We start from the raw sequence: 20,619 nt of genomic DNA, 5'->3' as shown, positions 1-20,619 counted from the left end.
ACGTGTACGCTATACGCAACCCACAAACAGGGATCTGTCAATCAACGTTTTATGATTGATGTCATTTTTCTAACAAAGATTTCTAGTAAAGAGATTTACATTTGCCAAGGGAAGTGTATCGGCAAAACCCATGTGAAGACCCCATCAAGAGATGGGAGATCCATAGAGCTCTTATCACTAGTGAGTAGTGCCTAAGCAGCAAATAATTCATCTACGAAATCGGAATCGAGAATGGCAATTTCAGAAATGTCATCTATTATCTAGCATACTTGTGATAAGTATACAACATACAGAGAAAATAAGAACTTCTACAGTACACAAAATAAACAGAAAAAATTAAAGAGAAAACACGAGGTTGACAGAATAAAGACTTAAAGTCAATTTTAACATTAACGCAAAATCCTTAAATACGTACGTCATCTTGAGTATTACGTATTACGTCCTCCTGCCACTTAAAGTGTCTATTATTCTATTAGTCACTGTATTACTTTTGGAAAAAAGATAAAAAAAAGCACCCAAATCGCATAAATATAATATTTTTATTTAAACTTCTCGTAACAATGTATACTTAGTGTCTAGTGATGCTTAATAGCGATATCATAAACATATCGACCGAAACGATATAGTACGTATTAAAATCTATATTTATAATTTATTGATAGTAATTAAAGCGTTCGAAAAATATTATCGATATTACTCTCCATGTAACATAGAGGTTTCAACTACAGTCTACGAGGGGGTTAGTCAGTATATCAACCAATATTTACAATTAAAAAAAAAATGTGAGCATAGAGGTTTGCTTTTTACGGCAGGCACTTCCCTATTATTTTACACACAAATCTTACGTCCTCTCCTACACAAATGTGGACAAATTGTTTTCACCCTGTATACGGTTAATTTTGCGGGTGGACAAAATCACATAATACATGGATAAAGCACTCCGTTACGTCACCGATTCATGAAACCCTGTTGGATCACAAAAGTTTTAACAAAAGTATCTTTATACAAGGTTGCCAAATAATTTGAAAGAAGATCGAACATATCGTCTTGTCAAACAACAACAAACAGCTTCTCTACAGGATGAAGACGTGATTGGTGTTTTGGATCAGTGACGTAATGACGCATTTACGATTCCCCACTATCAAGGTATAAAAAAAGGCACGATGGGGTTGAACGTCTCGAACCAAGCCTACGCTAAATACATTAAATGTTTATAGTAAACAAACAACTGAGCATCGGCCGGCCGACTAAACGACCCGGTCACAGTCTAAGATTAATTTGGCAACTAAAACTCCTGGAGCAGTCTCACCTACTGTCAGCACCAGTCCGCCATATAAGTAAACTCCCTGAACAGGTGTTGGTCCTGATTGGTCAACGGGCGCGGCTCTTTCGGTGGCGTCAGTTGCGCCTTTTCTGACGTGAACTCCTCGTCAAAGTTGCTCACGTCTTCCATGGATTGCTGCACGATCACGGTCAGTTTAGTGTTTGGGCAATTTAGAGAGGAGCAAGGACAACTCACCACTGTAGGAACGAAGGGAGGCGGCACCCTACGATGGAGCAGCTCGTCCCATTGGATGTGCCTGAAAAAGGCTTGCCGCTTTACGTCTTCGGCGTCCCGTTCGCTCGACCCTAGTCTTCTGTCCGGAGATTTGCGCAACAGCTGAAAAAACATCCCATATAAATACTGGTAAGCTGCATGGGGAAAGATTTAGTTACCCTTCTCATAATCGCAATCGATTCCAACGACAGGAATCTGGGGTAGCGGACTTCGTCGTTCACGATGGAGTCGAATACTTCCTCCTCGTCGTCGCCAGGGAAAGGAGACTGTCACAAAACAGAACACACTTTCAATAAATCAATAGAAAGAGAAAAAAATAAATAAAACAGTTAACAAAAAGAAGTAGTAGTCCATATTCTTTCAGTGGAGCTGTATGAGTATAAAAGGTAAGGAAAAAACACCCAGTAGTCTCCACAATACTTTATTTCCACCTTCAAAGGATAATGACCATCTTCAGGAGCTCAAATCGCAAATCAAAACGCCGGCTGTCTTTTTACAAAGGGAGAGACAGTGAGACTAAAAGAAAGGGGATAATAAAGCTTATTATGGAGAAAAAAACACTGACACGACATACTAAAAAGTTAAGAACACTACATTAAAATTAAATTTAGTCTAAACCCCTTTTGTTAGGGCTGGGGATGACCCTACGGGGGAGAGATATGAAACTCAATCTACCAGCCGCAGTAGAGGCGATCAGACAGGAAACTTAACTTTTCCCCAGCCCTAACAAAATGTAGTGTCAGTGTTTTTTCTCCATAATGAGCTTTATTACCCCCTTTAATTCACTTATTCCAAATAACATGGGTCTCACTGTCTCTCTCCTTGTAAAAAGACAGCCAGCGTTTTGATTTGCGATTTGAGCTCCTGAAGATGGTCATTTATATGTCCGAAACTAGTTGAGCAGACCTTATCCTTTGAAGGTTGAAATAAAGTATTGTGGAGATGTCTGCGTGTTTTTTCCTTACCTTTTGTAAAACAGTTAAGTTATTTATAATGCAGAAAGTTAACATTTAAGAAACAAATTACAATACAGGGTGTTTGAATATAGTGTTTATTATCTGTGTGACGAAAGAAGACGATTCAATGCCATTCAAACGTTCAATCAACGACATATCTCTTTCAATACGGTAATGTTCTAGACAAAGACATTTAGATAATTTATGTCTTCCATTTTTGCAATTGTCTAGAAAGAGAAGGAGAAAGTTCAATAGTGTTTTCTTGATGCATAAAATGCTGGTTATATTCACTATTCAGGCGCTATTCACAAAATTGTCGCAAATTTCCGTATTTACAGGATTTTTTTAATAATCATTGTAACAAACGGGAATTAAAAAAAAAATCAAACTGTTGCAGTTGGATTCAACGCGGCAACACTGTTGACTATTTCTTAACGCGTTGCGATCTAAAGGCCACGTGATTCTATGATAACGAAGTCAAGCGGAGTGCACGTGACACTTGATCATAGCGCGTTTGTATCCGATATTTGATTGAAACGAAGGCAGCTCTCATTGAATGACTGTTGAAATGGGAAAACATTCTGGATGTTTTCATTAAGCTTTTAGTGATAAAATACAACCTAACCTAACCTAACCTAACCTAACATTTCACTATAATAACTTCCATTTTCAATACAAAATAACCTAAATCTAACCTCCAACGTTTGCTGTTATATCATATCGAATCAGAAGAATATTGGATGACTTTGAATCGTATTCTGTCGTGGCACATACAATACACACACACACAGTACATTTCACGGCATTCTAACTTTCTTTGATTATCACCATAATATTCTGTGGTTAGAAGAAACAAAAAAATTGAAAAAGACTTACCTCTCCGACGAGCATCTCAAAGATCAACACCCCCAAGCCCCACCAATCGACTGCGCGCGTATACGACGTTTCGGTGAGCACTTCGGGCGCCAAAAATTCGGGGGTGCCGCAAAACGTGCCGGTCCTGTCGCCGAAACCCATGCCCTCTTTGCACAGTCCGAAATCGGCAATTTTCACGTAACCCTCCGTGTCCAGCAGCAGATTGTCCAGCTTGAGATCCCTGTAGATGATTTTGTTCTCGTGCAGGTACTGCAGCCCCAGCACTACGCAGGCGGCGTAGAAAACTGCGCGCTGCTCGCTGAACACGTCGGCGTGGATGTGCATCATCAGATCACCGCCGGCCGCGTACTCCATTACGAAACAGACGTGCGCCTCGGTTTGGAAACACGCGAACAGGTTGACGAGGAACGGATGTCGGATACTGTTGGCGACTAAATTTTAAACTGTTAGCTTACAGGGAAAATTGTATTAGTTTTGACAGTAACCACCTTCAAAAATCCGTTTTTCGGACAACAGAGACTCGACTTCGTCACGGGCAATAATATCGCCCTTTTTAAGAGCTTTGATGGCGAAATACTCTCCGGTGTTTTTGTACTGGGACAAGATCACTTTACCAAAGTGACCACGTCCTAACACGCTAATCAACCGGAATTGGTCTACGGTCATGCTAGTTTGCTGTGTTTGCGACTGTCTGCGTGACTCGTACGCGCTATCTCTGTATCCTACTTCACGCGCAGCGGGCCTACGCACTACTTGAGGTTGCTCAAATGAGGGCTAGAAAATGTTACCAATTACCAGATTAGAAAAACAAAATTATTTAAATTCCAATGTTGTTTAATGTTCACTCCAGACATATCCAAAATGTTGTTAATAGTGTACGTGCATGTGCGGTTAGTGTTACAGGAAGGGAAACTACGAGGTTGAGAGTTAAACACAAACCACTATTATGCGTAACCTAAGTAAAAACCGTTGACAAGGAAACTGGAAATAGAGAAAGGAGAAACGAGCAAAAACAATAAAGCCAGGCACGAGATACTAATAAGACAACAATTTTATTGGTTTATGGAAATCGGTGGATTACTATAAAATTAAATTTAAATAATTTCTGCAACATATACCACAGCTGCCTTTTAAAGCAAAATGAAATGAAAATTCCCTCCGCCGATTTCCAAAAACATCACACATTTTGCAACACAAAACAAACTAAGGAAGGACTGGCAAGCACGAACGACCAAGAAAACCAAAAACAATAACAAAAACGAAACACAATACCTCGTCGTCGGGAAATTCGATGACCGGCTGGGGACTGGGGAGAACGAACTGGTCGATGGGGAAAACGCCCACGATGGGCGTGGTCGGGGTGGAACAGGAGGTGATGAGGAGGGGTTCCGACGGCCTACGGCCCACGTACACCTCCTCATACTCCAGGAAGTCGAATTCGCTGAGAGCGGCTGCGCTCTGCAAGTGCGTTGTGGGGGACAAATGTTATTGTGGTTTTGACATAAGCGTTGTCTGTGATCAATATCAACTATATTTTTATTAACTTTTAGTTCGGTTGAATTACAACAATATAGTGGTTACAACTACTAAAGGAAACATCCCCCAAGTGCAGTGTCGTTCCTACGGGTGCGTAAATATTGAGCCAAGACAATTTACACTTAAAAAAAAAACGTACAACGAGTCAATTAACCCAGCTCAACTAAAGTCTGCAGACTGCCACCGCACTACCCCCAAAATTGTCTTATTTCTTACATACAGAGTGTTTCAGATTTAATACACCGAATTAGAATCCTGTGCATAAAACAATAATTCTGAGACACTCGGCATTAATGTTACGTTAATCAGGGCAGATTAACAGTCAAGAGTGGCGTGGATGAGACCACTAAAAGGAAAGTGTTGCACGAAAATGCAGTTTTGACTGGTCACAGTCTAAATCTGGTAATCTGTACATACAATCACGGACACTAAATTTATGAAATGTTCAACATAAACAAGTTTTGTAATAGTTGAAGTAAAATTAACAACCAAAACTTACCTCGGGATCCAATCTAGGAGGTGGTGGTGGGGGCGGCAATGGTGGAGCTTCAGACCGTTTCCTGGCGACCGGCGGGGGTGTGTCCTCCATAGGGGCGGGGGTGATTTCTATCCCGTATTTGGGTGGAGCCTGCGGCGAGGGGGTTGACGGTTGTGACGATTGGAAAGAGGCGGGCACTTTGGGCGTGGCTACCGGCGTCAGTCTCAATCCTAGAGGGCGTTGTCCTCCTAATCCTACCGCTTGCAAGTCTGGAGTTTCACCCGGTGTTTCCGGTTTATCTTCCACTTCGTTCTGTTAAACTTTTATTACGATTTGCCTGCAAATGGTTAAAACGTACGTACAGCAACGGCTTCGGGAATTTCTGGAGTGCTCAGTGTAAGGTTTTGCCGGCTGGGGACCCGATTCGATTGTTTCATCCATCGACCCCACGTGACTATGTTGATGTTCATTTGTTTCGCCCTGGGCATGACCTGCTTGAATATCCGTTTCTGACGTTGCAATTTAGGCCGTTTGGATATCATCGGATTCAGGAATTTAATCTGTTAATCAACTAAATAAAACACCAACACTTTCAATTACAAAAGTAAACATACTTCAGCAAATATTAGGCCTTGAGGTTCAAGGTGTAACACCATACCGTCTCGATCGTTATCAATAAACTCCTCCAATTTAAGAAAAATTACCCCACACAACGATCTCCAATCCCTCCAATACACCCCAATCTCCAACTCTCTGGACTTATCCAGTTCAATCGAAAACCTTTGATCCCACGCCTGTAATAACCCCACAAACAATTTAAATACCTTCAAACACATGAAAGGAGAAAATCGAAACTACCTGCTGGGAGCAAGGCCTCCAACTTGTCTGCGCCACCGTGTTATTATCTAATTTTAGTACGGCCATGATGTCGTCGCTTACGTCCTCTTTAACGCTGTAACTTTTTGAGGAACTTCGACCCGTTACTCCTGCAACGGTGTTTATTGTAAGGTTTTATAGGATTCCTCAAAAAAATTAGAATACTACTACCTTTCTTGAAAAACTTTAAATCCATGGGACTGGAACTACCGTCAGACTCTTTTTTCGGTCGGCCTGGAACGTCCTCTAGAAGGTCTTGGCAACCCATTAGTCTTACTTCCAAAGTACCTAAGTCAAAAAGAGATACAACATCGTATATGTATGACTTAACTGTATGCAACTAAAGCTGGGTTTATACAGCGCACAATGCATAACATAGAAAGTTGGCTTTACAGTAAAGCCTACTGTCGTTTATACAGCGCACAACACTTGCACAATACCGCATAGAAAGTTCATAATTTTTAACTTTCTATGCAATTCTTATGCGAAACCAGCTGTACGCATGCGCAAAATTTTGTAATGTCATATTTTGACATCCGCCGTCCGTCATTGTATTGTGTTATTGGTTTGTTTATGAATGGTGGATTTGTATTGTTCAAGAATTGTGGTTTGTTGTTGATTTTGTATTTGTGATTTTTTGGTCATTTAGTGCAATAAAAACAGTTGAAGTGTCTACGGAAAAAAACAGATTTGATGAGTTTCTCTTTACATCAAGAATTTATTAAAAAATTGCAGATGGAACCTTGGCAACAATTGGGGCTTCTACTCATGATGGGTGCTGCAGCTACAGCATTAAGCTTAGATGTCAAGAAAAGGATAATACGGAGGTTTAAAACGCGACCTATGAATAGAAAACGCAATGAACATAGTGTTTTTGAAAAAATAGTTCAGTTTGCAGAAAAACATGATACAGAGCAGTTTTTCAAATATACGCGTATGACTCCAGAACTGTTCCATAAGTTATTAGCTCTTGTGGGGCCATTCCTGCAGAAAGACAAAAAATCCAATTAGCCCAAAACAACGTCTTGCCCTCACTCTGCAGTAAGTATATTCTCAATTCCAAATAAAAATGTGTAGTATTGCCAGTTCTGTTTTTCAGTTATTTATCAGAAGGTTATTCTATGCAGGAAATAGCATGGAATAATAACACCTGAACGCTGCCATCTTGTGTTGCCAGTGGTGGTTGGAATATTCATGGTCGGTTTGTGTTGGCTTTCTAAATATGGAAAATTCTAATATATTGTTGTTATTAAAAATGTTTTTTTTTCCCCTTTTCCAACTTTACAACAGCAAGCACATCTTTTTTGCCTTATCCTCCTTAAATGTGCTTGACATGATTGACAAATGGCAAGTGACAGAAAAATAACATTTTACATTGCAATGACATTGATCACATGTTGTCATAAACTCTTTTCATTGGTTAAAAATTATATGTTGTGCGACTGTATAAACACCAAAAAGAAACCCTTGTGATTTCTTGTGCAATGTTATGCATTGTGCGCTGTATAAACCCAGCTTAAGTGTAGGAAAGTTGAAAATCAAGACAATTTAGTAGTGCTTTGGCCTAGTTAAATCACTTAATATTCTTACCCGTAACTGCTGCGCACCGACTGATCGTACTGGCATTGTGCATTTTATTGCTGTCGCTGCGCACCCGAAACGGTTGCAAACTGGTGTAGTGCACAGCAACTGGACTGAACGTCTGCGCGTTTGCCAACTCTTCTTTCAGCTGAGCGGCAATGGGTGAATCCGCTGGCAACTCTGCCTTGCGTTGTTCCAGTGATTTTTTGAGCAGGTCCAGTTTCATGCTGCTGGCGCGCAGACTTTCTTGAGCCTAATCAAAATAAATTTCGTTTAATTTTCATTGATATTACTAGTTAGTTTTTTTGTTTTTGGTCGACCAGGGGTTTACAGGGGAGTTTTCACAAAAACGGGCAGTAATTAAGCTAACCTATCTTACCAGTTTGACTTCCAATAATGTGAAAACGTCACGTCATTGCGGCAAATCACCTTCACACAACACTTAAAATAAATATCACAAAACGCGGTAGGAAAATATTTAAAAATGAAAATAAGCTGAATTCAGCTACAAGTCTGTGTAGGGCAAAGTTCCCGATCCCCCTGCAGCGTTGCCACTCTGCTTCTGTTGCTCTTCGAGAAACTCCTTCCAATTGCGCACCTGTTGTCCACTGGGTGGATCGCCCACACTCCTGGTGCGATTTCGCCCCGACTGGTGCCAATACGACTGACAGTGGTCGCACATACAGTCAGGATTTTTGGCTGGTCCGATGTGGTGTCCCGGTTTTTTCATCAAACTGACCACTGTCCCGAATTTTCTGGCTATGGACCTCGGTTCGGTGTAAATTCCAGGGATTAACATAAACGGAGACCTTAGATTGGGATCCAAACTTAAACGTTGTTTAGTTGACACGCTACTAGGCGAACTGGAATCACTCAACGAGCCTTGATCCTCTCTGCTTAGTTTCCTGGGCTCAAACTTGTGAGTTTTAGCTTGAGGCTTCTCCGAGCTGGCCGAAACTGGTTCTTTAGGGTGGTGGAGTACCGAACGCAAAAATGCGTCTCTAACTGTGTTGGGAAGAGGGTTTACTGGGCTTGTCTGTCGACTAACGGGAGTTTCGGTGCTTTTTAGTGTACTTTCTGGAGTTGGAGCACCCTTGATAAATGTCCAGGCTTTTCCACTGTCGTCCGAATCGTTGCTATCGCTGTCTTTGGAATCCCAGTGTTTGCCACGCATTTTTTTATCTAAATACTCTTGCATACGCTTCTGTTCCGCTTGCATTGTTCGTTCATTCATTGGAGACTTCAGAGACTTTGAAGACGACCTAAAAACCAAATATTGTTGAATGAAACGCAGTTATAATGTGAACTCACCCCCGATTTTTCCACATTTCCTCCATCTCCCTGATTCTTAATCGATCCTCGGAGTTGGCATACTCAAAGCTGTCACTAGGTTGGATACTAGTAGCACTGGGAGTTTCCAGCAGGTTTTTTCGATCGAATGAAAATTCGGGGGTTTCGTCAATGCTTTGAGCAGCCTCGTAACGACGACGAGGCACAAAATCGAGACTATCGGTGGGCGCGATACTAGACCGGCTCATCATCAAGCTGTCAATGTCCGAGAACGTGTCCTTCCAGCTAGTGTTGGCCACTGAGTCGTAGTCTTCGGGGATTGCACCGCTTGAGAGTGAGTATGTGGTCCAGGACCTGGGGACACTGGATGCACTCGCCGAAAAATCTCCTAAAATTCAGTTGTTAATCTGTTTTAAACCAATAAATTAGTTTTTAAGTACCCATGTTGGAGTAGGAACTCAATTTAGATGGGTATGCTGTGCTGGCATTGTCGTCATCTGACTCGTCCTTTTCCAGGGAAGTGTTAGTTTCAAACGACTTAACTAAAGGTGTTTTCTGAGTTACGTTTATGTTTGCAGGAATGTTGCGTCTCAAATAAAACGGCAAAGCACCACTGTCGGCTTTTTTATGCGTTACCTTCAACACAAAATCATTTAGTAAATACCAACTGAAGATAACCAGTAAACTTACTTTCATTTTTTCATTTTCAAAAACGGTTTGAGGTGTGCTGGCGCTTTTACTTTCTTCACTAGAATCACTGCTGGCATTCGACTCCATCTCAGTCCCAGTACAATATACATCAATGTGCACAGTTCTGGGCTTTTTCAGCGAATCGCTAGTCTTGGAATCAGCTGGAGACTGTTCCTTAATCGGTTCTTTAGTCCGATCAAACGCTGGCATTCTACGTAACTTTCTAATAGCCCTCGGAGCTTGCGACTGAAGAAACTCAACTTGTAAGTACATAACTTTCAAATGTCCAAACTGCTACCTTGATGCTGCTGTCCAAACTGTCTGGAGTAAAACTTCCAGCTGAAGACTGGTTTCTTCGGGAAATTGGTTCAGTATATCCTCTTCTCTGGTACCGTTTCCAACTGCGGTCAATCGAGTCACCACTATTCATCCTCAAAAATGGCGAGGTACACTTGTCTACCATTTCGAATGTTTGCACTGAGGCGTCTTTTTTACTACTTGCAGTTACGGTTTCTGTACTGGTGATACCCACGACGGGACTGGTTTCTGCAATTGACAGGTGATCATCACCTCAAACTTCACTCTTGAAAGGTATTAGTAAAGCAGTCACACCGGAAATGGTATTAGACAGGGACAGACAATCTCAGACAGAAAAAAAACTACCTTCGGGGACGGGAGAAATGTTCCAGGGGTGCAGGTAGTCGTCGCCCTGGCCCAAATGATGACACCACGGGTCACCGCACCCATAAAACCGATGGGGATTTTGTTGCTGGAATGATGACGGAGTTTGGCACCGTAAACTTTGCGTACGACCGCATTGCGAATGTGAGGGTTGCGCGGGTTGTTGCGTACCTATAAGTATTGTCGTCCTTGTCTAGTTTTTGAGGTGGTTAAGACATTCAAGACAGAAGGTTCACTTGCATTTTTATTGTTACAACAACACGTACTAGTATGTTTGGTTAGTAGTAACATTTCTTATAAATGAAACGTATCTTAAAAGAAGAAGTAGAAATAGTTACTATACTAGCAGGTTTCTGAAATAGCACTTTGACTTGAGTGTGCAATCCAACATTATTTCACTTTTTGCAACATGATCGATCATTTAATAATTTCAAAATGTGTGGAAAAGAGAAACTGAATCTATTACTGCAAGTGCCCTAGTCCCAATAAGCTTACCTTTAGGGTTAGCAGTGGCCAAAGTGATGTTACAGGTACTCCTGCACTTGTTATGAAAGTCTGGTAAAACTCTTCGGGGTAAACTGCCTCCTTGTGAGTTTGGGCTCAACAAATCACTCCCGTAGCCTGAAGAATCGTGAATTAAACCCCGTCCCACTGCTGAGGCAACGTCACCCTTTGGAATGTGGCCGCCCGCTGGCTCATCCGACGCTTTGGGTGGCGGTGTAGACGTAAAAAACATATTCCCTTTTTGGTACCCCCGGGTGTAATCCGTGTCAAACATGGCGCTTGGGGGTGTGATTTTGGGCGGTATTGAACGAGGGGGTGTGAGCGTGGCAGTGGAACTGGGCGTGTCACTGTTATAGATCGACCTAGAATAGTTTGGTTACGCAGATTGGGGTAGGATAGGGTGGTACGTACTTGGCGCTATTGGATGTGCTCATTGGCCACGCCTCTCTGTGTTCAGATTGAGCGCGAGAGCCCCACTCAGGCTGCCAAGAGTAGGTCATACGCACACCTCCCGTTGTTTCGTCACGTTCCATGCTGGTACGAGGACGGTTTCGCGGATTGTCCACCCCTGGATGGGATATGGTAAATTCCGCGTGAACGGAAAAGTGGGTGGGAGGTGATGTGGGATCCCGTTGATCCATATCCACTCAACTTGGAAAGGAACTACTTCTTTTTGGGTAGGTGAAAGTTTTTACGGAACAGTACGAACATTTCCAACCCTTTATCCTAGACTACTCGGCGTTGTTGCCAAGTGTGACTAAATTACTATTAATCACTACAGATATAACATTTAATGGGGCTACATGTGGGTAGTAAAGGCCGGCTAAAACATTAAAAGGAGAGAAAAAAAAGCTTGAAAAACACCGAACTATGTCGGACGGCCTATTTATAAACTAGCCAGGTTTCGAAATAGCCACGAGATAATGGTCCCTCTTCGCTATTACAACAGGTAAAATTGCTATTTTTAAGGTGGGCGGACAAAAAATTGTGCTAAAAGGTGTTAAGGAAAAATCTCGTGCAGAAAGCCACACGACTTTGACATTTTGAACTGCGGTTTTCCCTAATTTGGGGCCACACAAAAGTCACACCGCGACAATACGAACAAAAGTAAATAAATAAAGGTTACAATTGTCTATAAATAATTACGTCACGACCAATTGAAACCTAGACAAGCGTGAATAGACTCTGGACTATTTTCGGACGAAGGACGGTTTGGTTCCTTTTTTGAGTTAGGCTTCATCCCGACACTTTTTCCCACTTTCAACAAATTAGTAATTAATTAAACTGAAGGACAATTCTTCACTAGTACAGTGCAAAGTTGGCACCAAAAAGCTCTAGTGTTGTAAAACCTTTTTTGTTGGAAAACGAACTAAATCAATGGAATGTAGGGGACACCTACGCGTAAACAAAAGCCGTTCTATTTTCGAAACGCGGCTGGCATCACCAGGAGCTCGAAACAAAAATCGAACGCGGTCGATTCGCGGTCCGCGATATAACTGGCCACGAGATTCGGGCAGTGCCGTCTCCTAGGATACTCTGGACTAGAATTCGTGTGATGATCGTTTTGCCATATTTTAATGCACACCACTAGAATAAAATTAAATCCGGACGGATTCGAAAGTTGGACACATCAGGTACGGGACAACGATGACCTAATAACCTGACCAATTTCAGGACGGCGTAATTCCGCTATTAAGCAACCGACGACAGATGTAGGTGCACTTGGAACATCTGCTGCCAGGCATTTTCTGCCAAGACGGAATTGAAAAATTGCTTTGCACGGTAATTTGGTTGTTTGTTCGACGATTATTGATGCCTGTCAAAGTAATTTAACTTTCAAAACAGCTGTAATTGTAGTCCGTAAAAGTGCGCAATGATTGACATGTACAATGTGCCTAAACATACTGAAAATAGGTATGACCTACCATAAAGACGCAACAGTTCAAAATTAAAACTAGATGGAGGAAGTAAATTAAAACGTTCATTTCTACCGGGGAAGAAAAACAAACAGTAGAACTTCAAAAAAAGCAAACCTGAAAAAGTCTAAACAGATGAGTATTAAATTGAAATTTACAACTACCATTTACCAAACCGGTATTTTACAGTTTGTGGTTTATTTTAGAAGGAAATAATTGTTTTCCCGAATTTATTTTTGGTAAATGCGCTGCGAAAATGTTGGTCTTATGATCTGCTGACCTATTTTAGTACTTACCTAAAAAACTCCTGTTAAACTGAAACTAAATGTGGGTTAAAACTGGAAATAGTATCACAAAATGCATAAAAAGGGGGAGGCGATATGGTCGACCAAAAACACACAAAAGACGTAACATAATAATTTGAATCCACCAGAACAAGGTTAAATAATTGTAGTAAAATACCCATTCGTTTTCAAGATCCATCGAGCGAGCAGAGCGTTATTGACGTCACGATGACGTAATTTGGCAAAACCATAATTTGACCAATTGTCAAATTACATCATTGTGACGTCAAAAAAGCTCTGCTCGCTCCATGGAGCGTGAAAACGAATGCGGCCAGAATGATATTAGCCTACATCACCTAAAAAACATTACAAATCTTTCTTCTTTACTATCAATATTTCTTAAGGAGGCTCTACATACAGGTGTGGTAAATCCAAAAGCGACCATAGGAAAACCGTGTAAGGGACCGAGAAACGTAGGTAATTGCATGCGCGGGAGAAAGACAGCAAACGAAAAAAATATCAAGTAGGCCATATTTTCAGCGCGCTGTTGCCAAACGCCAAGCTTGTCACTGTCAGTGTAATTGTTTTTGTTTACTTTCAATTTGAGAATTGAGGTTAGATCTTAATCGCAGTTGACAGATGAAATATTACTACAATAGGGACTCAACAAATAGACAGAAATCGGAATGGAAATAAATTAGAAATAATCCAACAACAAAATTAATTTTGTCGACGGTATTGAATACGTGGCGTTTGGCAACAACGCGCTGAAAATATGGCCTACTTGATATTTTTTTCGTTTTCTGTCTTAGTCCCGCGCATGCAATAATGTACGTTTCTCTGTCCGTTACACGGTTTTCCTATGGTCGGTTTTGGATTTACCACACCTGTATATATTTCTTAGGGACGTTTGTAGGTTATCAACTCTGTAGCAGTGTCAACAGCCTTTTTACACAGAAGATCCATGTCAACACAGTTTAAATATGTTTCTGTCTCTCAATTTGGTGAATGTGTTCATACAAAGTGGTATAAAAATTCAACATTTAAGGCATTAATTACTTTTGAAAGTCACAAACAAAACATCGTCTGATGGATTGAATTTCGTAAAAAATTTACAAAAAAACCAAACAAACCTGACCTCTTGCAACGCTTTGCGGTTTTCGCCACGCTCCCTAGTGCCGTTTTGCAATAACTTGATCACATTTTTGGCGCCCTCTACTACGGCGGCCTCAACCCGCAGCCGATGCTTCAGGTCCTCGATCCGCTCGTCCAGCACCGGCTCCAGGTCCAGATTGTTGAAATCGCCCCCGTTCGAGGTCAGGTCATGGGTGGAGACCACGAGGCGCGACTTCGAGTCCACGTCGTGTTTCATCTGAAACAGTTTGCGGTTGAGGAATAATAGTCGGGTTGACATTGGCCGCGCAACGACCGCCACAAAAAGAAAATAATCTTTTATTGTGTACGCGAAACAAACAACAATAACAACACAATTAAATAAGTAATTTTCTGGGAAACTGATTATAACATGACTAACGTATATCAGGTTTCACCACTAGAGACGCCTCAGTGAAGTGAGTTTCTTTTTTGTTAGGAAATCAATAATTAGTGTCTATTAACGGCCTCAGAGTATCGATTTTTCAATCTACTCACCTTAGTGATCTTCATTTTTAAATATTCTATTTTCTTTCGGGAGTCTTGCAGCATTTGTTGCGCTTCAAGCAGCAGCTTCTTGTCCCGCGACGTACCGATACTCTGGATCATATTTTCCGCTCCCTGTTTCACTTTGAGCTCGATGTTCAGTTGCTTTTCCAAGTTTTCGATTCGACTGAGATGGCCGGGGCTGAGTTTGTCATTGTGACCGGTCAAACGACGAAGAGAATCTAAAAAATCAGTATTTTAGTAACAGGCACAGTGGTTAAGACAATTCATGTGATTTATGCTATTTTGGCAAGGTGTAATACTTCTTAATGAACCGTCAGCTTTACTATTTACCCCTAAACTGTGATCGTTTTTGTTGCGCAGCAAAAAGTCACATCTTTGGTAACAACAATAATAAACTACAAAGCATCCTAAAAACCATAACACTGCTGTGTAGTAAGATACTTTTAAAGATTAATCACTGTAAATTGGTTTTGAGAATCTTTTGAAACTCTTCAGATTACTTTTGATTCTCAACTAGTTTAAATTTAAATAGTTTTATAAGGTTTCAGGACTGAGTTGAGCTGGCTGATGATAAAGTATTCGCAATTTTCACTTTTTATATGCACGCGCATGATAATGGGGTAGTTCAACTGTGCAAAAACACGCAAGACTTTCACTAGTTTATCGAATCTAAAGTTCAAAATTTCCGTATGACTATTGAAACATTTATTAATAGCATGAAAGATTTTATATCTCCAATCAATTTAAAATATTCAGTATGAGGTAGGAATTGCAAAACCAACGATGTTATAGTATTCATTATTGGTCTTCTCTAATTAGGTGGTATTGACAAACATTAACCACAAGATTAATGAAGTTTACTTTTTGATAATTTTTATCTGATTATTAATACAAAATTATCGATGCTTTATTGAGTTTATGCCAGGTTGGCACTTTCATTCAGAACATCACAAAGGTTACAATAATCATAAATTAACAATTTCGAAGTTGGAACCCATCCAGGCGCCTTGACTGGACCAACACTGCGTTCCACAATTTATATATAAGATTGCGATAAAACTAGCTGGTAACTTTCACATTATTCCGAACCACTTAAGAAGGATGATCGAACAGTACAAGGCGTCTAAAAATACCAGAAAAAAATCGTTACATTAAAATCCCACATCTCTAAAAATACCTAAACCTCGTTCAACCTGTTGCTTAGATGGAAAAAACGCAAGAGGTCCACGTTGAATATATTACGTGGGTCCTCCGGTAACATACGGACCGATAATTATCACCGCTCCCAAAAACGAAAACGAGGTTCGACATGGTAAGGACATTAGGGCTTTATGATTAATTAATAACCAGAAGGACCATTTAGGCTTTTTCCTTGGTACGGTAAAAATAAGCGGCAAGTATTTATAAACAGGGGGGCTGCCGGCAGTTTAAGGGAACCGTCTGGTACAGGCAAGATCGGGTCCGGTTCGATGACCGGCCGGCCCGCAGGCCAGATTTTGCCTCCGGTGAATTTTTGCGGTTTTTCGCGCCGGTCCCGAGATGATTTGCTAATTACGATCCAGTTTCTAGAGGTCACGTGCATTAAAAATAGCACGGAATAGTAGTCAATACAGAAAGTACACTTACCACCGTTCGAGGGGGGTAGAGTGTTAGTTGCGGGGGCGCTCTGCCCCTGCGACAATATAATCTGAGACTCCAGTTCGCTGAGTTCATTTTTTAGTTCCGTCAGTTTGAAGTTGGAATTTTTCACTATGGTCGCCACGTGACTTAAGGATTTCCGATCCGTTGATACTCCCCTCAGTTTTTCCGCTCCTTCTTTGATTTTCAGTTCTTTACGGATTTCCCTATCAAAAAACAAAAAGAATACCTTATTGGTTAACTTTGAAACAAAAAAATATCTAAACTCACCTTCTGATGATATCTTTCAGTTCTTCCAACTTATTGGACAACTGCGACTCATTAATATTGTCAGTTGGCAACCCGTACTTGTGAGACAGCTCGTAGACGACCGGATGTTTGATGTATTCACCCTGTAAACAGAAAAAATGCGTTTTTAGTGCGTGACAATGACAATATCCGTGCTTTGTTTAATTTGCCAATTTTCTGCACAAAACAAACTAAATTAAGAAACTCACTCCACGATCGTGGGCAGTGTAGCTAAAATTCCACATGATTAAATCCCGGTTCTCAAAATAAACACAATCGCCATTCTAAGTCCATTAAAACCACCTTCCAGCTTAAAATTAGTTTACAGATTCGCCCACCAAGCGATTTTTCCGTAATTTTCTTAAGTGGCTTGGGAACTGTACTGATAAAAGTCAATATATGTGGCAAAGTCAACAGAGTACAACCAACGCTCTCATTCACTCAGAAACAGATTTATACGTTATTTCCCATATAATTTCCAGCCTAGTAACTTTATGCAACTGTGCTCTTATCGTTATGTGTGTGTGTCTAAAAATGCGCATGAAGATCAGATGGTTTTATTCCGTTACTCAAGAACCACTACCTGTTACTTTCAGCCTGAGGAATTTCAAGCATCAAACCATGTGTTCATTCATATAGGTATTATGTTAATATGATTACAAGAAAAACAATAGTGATCCACTTCTCACTACTTTCTTCACTACCAGCCAGAGTTTTCCCATTCATTCCTACATGCATATTGTAATCAAAACTCATTGTGTTAAAGGTTCGCACCGCGGACAAAACATTCAGAGTGTTACAACAACAAGATAAAACTGTATTATACCCCAGACTGTATATACACCAAAAATAGAAGTTTGTATAGGAATGTAAGGCTGTTATATACTCGTCTATTTATGGCTGGATCTATGAAAACCCTATAAACAATGTCTAGTAATGTCTTCCTAACAATAATACCCGTTTCCGTTTCTACTTAATGTATATTCAAGGAAGAGGCTTATCAATTGGTTAACAAAAGAAGTAAGGAATAGCAGGGGCCGATTATGTATGTGAATGAATAATTGACTGTTATTGGTTGAGAAAATAATCAATAAAAATCACTATGAGCTAACCCAATCATCTTGCAGCTTGTCATTTGTTCATCAAGTGACCTGCCTACCTTGAAAATTTTTTTTTTTGCAAGAAAAAATAGCCAGCAAGCACTGACTTACAATCTAATGACTAATAGTGAGAGTGAATCTTATCTTATCTAGTTTATATGAAGCACCTAATCCAAATCCGTCCATTAATACAAAAACATGGAATTTAATCAAACTCACCCAATTTAATGACAGGTCTCCTGCCCAAGTGTAGTAAGTGCCCTGTTTAAGCCTGTTTTGCACTTTGGCCTTGGGCCTCTTTTTCAATGAGTTATACTCCATACTGGCACACACTCACACACTCTTCTAACACGAAAATATCAGCACAATAGGCCGAGTTTCACTTATACAAATTCGTCGTTGTGGGTCCAGCCTGAAATGGTAGTTTCCATTTTCAGCCAAACATTAGAAAGTCCACTAATTTAACTAAGGTTCCTAACAATTTAATACACCTGCTATTACTCTGTTAGGTTTGTTGGATAGTCGCACTTGAACTAAATCTCTGATAGCAACATTTATCTGGTGCAAACGTTTTTCCTATCATTCAATTCCCATTGGTAGTGTCTGATCAAATGAACTGAGTTGATACGTGGGAAATGAGTGTGATTAAGAGAATCCAATAAGCTCCTCAGGACAGTGATGTGAAATATGTTTATAGTGATAAGAACTATCAGACAGAGATGGAATATATGCATTCAAATTTTGTAAATAAATATAAACTAGACAGTAAACATTATCCATGTGTAATCCCAATAGTTTTAACTAAACTTTTAACAAAGAAGGGTATTATACATTATTGGGAAAATAGGAGCAAAAAATGCAACTTTGCTTTAATTGGATTAACCTTGACTCATTAAGGGAGATACCCATGGTTGAGCTCCAAAAAGGGACATCCTGTTTACTTTACCTATAAGTATTTTCCCAATAAATACAAAAGTAAAGTTATATGTAGCTATTGGTCAATGCATGCAAAAAGGGCTAGCAATAACAATAAAAAAAAATAATAATTTTTGTTATATCAGAAACATCCCCCAAAACATGTTTTATCAAATACAACTACTAATAATAAGACAAACCAAAAATTCTAAACTTGAAATAGATATTTTTAAGGTTGAACAATTAGCAATGAATTAGGTAATTAGTATCTGGCCTTGTATGAGGAGAAAAACCAGACCAAAAACCTTGACCAAATTGTGAAAATATGGGTATGTACAAGTAAGCAATCGTCAATGCCTGTTTTGGGGCTGATCTAAACAGCACTCAGGGGGGCTCATCAGTTAACTTTAGCCAACAATTAAAAGACTGGGATAAATCCAAGGATAAATCAGCGTTGGTTGTAAATGACAAGGCAAAACACGACCACAGTAATGGCAAATTAAATACCATAATAATCGCCGGTGTTATTAGGAGTAACCCAAATACCAACCATAATTACAGGTATAAACATTGAGTTTCCACCGTGGAGTTTGGTGGGAAAAATCACTGAAATACCCTTAAAAAGTTGTTGGCAACACAGGGTAAAAGGGTCATTTTAGGACTTACCATAGCTAGGGTGCCCCTTAAGTCTCTAAAGTGAAAATATTAACGTTTTCCTTGTATTCATCTCACCTGAAAATAGGTGTCGGCCATCTTGGACGTGGGAAAACCGCTGGTCTTCCCTGTTCTCAAGCGATGTTTGGCACTTTTTGCGGTCTTTTCCACTAAATTTCGACGCGTCCACGTCGATTACCGAGTCAAAATAATTTAAACACACGCTCGATAAGCTCAGATTCATGTAATTTGCGGATTTACGAACCGATTTCCTGCGTATCGCATCACGATACACGCTTTATCACACGCCGATTGAACTTGAACTGACTGACAACAGTGACAGCTCAAATGTTTGACAACGACGTTTAGATTTGTTTAGGTGGGGGCAATGAATAAAAAAAATGTAAACATAGCAGGAAGGAGCAATAGCAATCAAAGAGGGGGACAGAAACAAGGGGGAGGCGGGGGGAGTAATATGGCGGCCGTCAACTTCCGGTTGGCACTATCAGATCTAAATTTAATTTTGTCCACTGTACAACTTAATTTAAATTTGCAAAACTCAACTGTTAAAGAACCACAAACAAACAAAACAAACTAACACTATACTACAACAAATACAAACAACAAATTTTTGCGGGTTTGAAACTCCAAACTTTCAATGACTGCGTCAATTCAACTGCGCAGTAGGCGAATGCGCAATCAACTTCCGTCCCCCTCGCTTAATGCACAAACGGGTTATAATTTGTATTATTGTTACCTCCTGATACTTGTTCTTTTTACTCATTGGGTGGGGGATAACGTTTTGTTATTTGACAGACATAGACGCATGTCACCACCGCCCTCTGTACTAGAAAGCCAAGTAGGTGCATGCCAAAAATTCCAATATGGCCGAAATAGTGGTTGACAGTTTGCATTTGTTTGTATTATGGAAATTGAGTTTTTCGATGATTAAATTAATTTTTAAGGTTTAAAGTCAAGACTTGGGATTACTTGCCAAAGTAATTTTTGTTTGCTATTATATATTGTTGTTTATATGTTTATTGTTCTAGTGAAAGTGTAGTTTGTGTTCATTTTATTGTGTTATCACTATTGTTATTGTTCTATAATTTGTTGTTGGTTTTTTAACTTAAATTCTA

At 40.1% G+C, this 20,619-nt stretch overlaps 1 protein-coding gene and 1 long non-coding RNA gene across 4 annotated transcripts; one reads left to right on the top strand and one right to left on the bottom strand.

The window, feature by feature from the left end:
- Positions 1 to 520: 520 nt before the first annotated feature.
- Positions 521 to 19,812, bottom strand: Pkn (serine/threonine-protein kinase N). 3 transcript variants are annotated; one of them, XM_081984081.1, is made up of 17 exons: positions 19,562 to 19,812; positions 16,797 to 16,918; positions 16,515 to 16,732; positions 14,877 to 15,106; positions 14,365 to 14,598; positions 7,871 to 8,114; positions 6,452 to 6,568; positions 6,263 to 6,390; positions 6,019 to 6,198; positions 5,767 to 5,964; positions 5,426 to 5,716; positions 4,663 to 4,848; positions 3,879 to 4,164; positions 3,391 to 3,821; positions 1,717 to 1,824; positions 1,520 to 1,660; positions 521 to 1,459 (listed from the first exon to the last, which is right to left on the bottom strand). In XM_081984081.1, exons 1-17 carry the CDS (start codon positions 19,580 to 19,582, stop codon positions 1,316 to 1,318), a joined length of 3,279 nt encoding a protein of 1,092 aa, XP_081840207.1. In that variant the 5' UTR covers positions 19,583 to 19,812; the 3' UTR covers positions 521 to 1,315. The 3 variants fall into 3 exon arrangements, with proteins under 3 accessions (XP_081840207.1, XP_081840206.1, XP_081840208.1); XM_081984080.1 differs by lacking the exon at positions 19,562 to 19,812 and adding an exon at positions 18,134 to 18,449; XM_081984082.1 differs by lacking the exons at positions 4,663 to 4,848; positions 19,562 to 19,812 and adding an exon at positions 18,134 to 18,448.
- LOC145732062 (uncharacterized) lies at positions 12,395 to 12,989 on the top strand. Its single transcript, XR_014178937.1, has 2 exons — positions 12,395 to 12,646; positions 12,701 to 12,989. It is a non-coding gene; the product is annotated as an uncharacterized LOC145732062 (long non-coding RNA).
- Positions 19,813 to 20,619: the final 807 nt, after the last annotated feature.

The sequence above is a fragment of the Ips typographus genome, linkage group LG7 (assembly GCF_016097725.1).
Source record: "Ips typographus isolate SLU linkage group LG7, UJ_Ityp_2.0, whole genome shotgun sequence".
Classification (NCBI taxonomy): domain Eukaryota; kingdom Metazoa; phylum Arthropoda; class Insecta; order Coleoptera; family Curculionidae; genus Ips; species Ips typographus.
This window is presented reverse-complemented; position numbering and strand designations above follow the sequence as displayed.

Bases quoted from the DNA above. Each gene is read 5' to 3' on its own strand.
- Pkn (XM_081984080.1), bottom strand. From the start codon at position 18,235: ATGGAGTATAACTCATTGAAAAAGAGGCCCAAGGCCAAAGTGCAAAAC. The intron at 6,391-6,451 runs GTAGTAGTATTC...ACACCGTTGCAG, and splicing joins TTTAAAGTTTTTCAAGAAAG to GAGTAACGGGTCGAAGTTCC. The intron at 1,825-3,390 runs GTAAGTCTTTTT...GTTTTGTGACAG, and splicing joins TTGAGATGCTCGTCGGAGAG to TCTCCTTTCCCTGGCGACGA.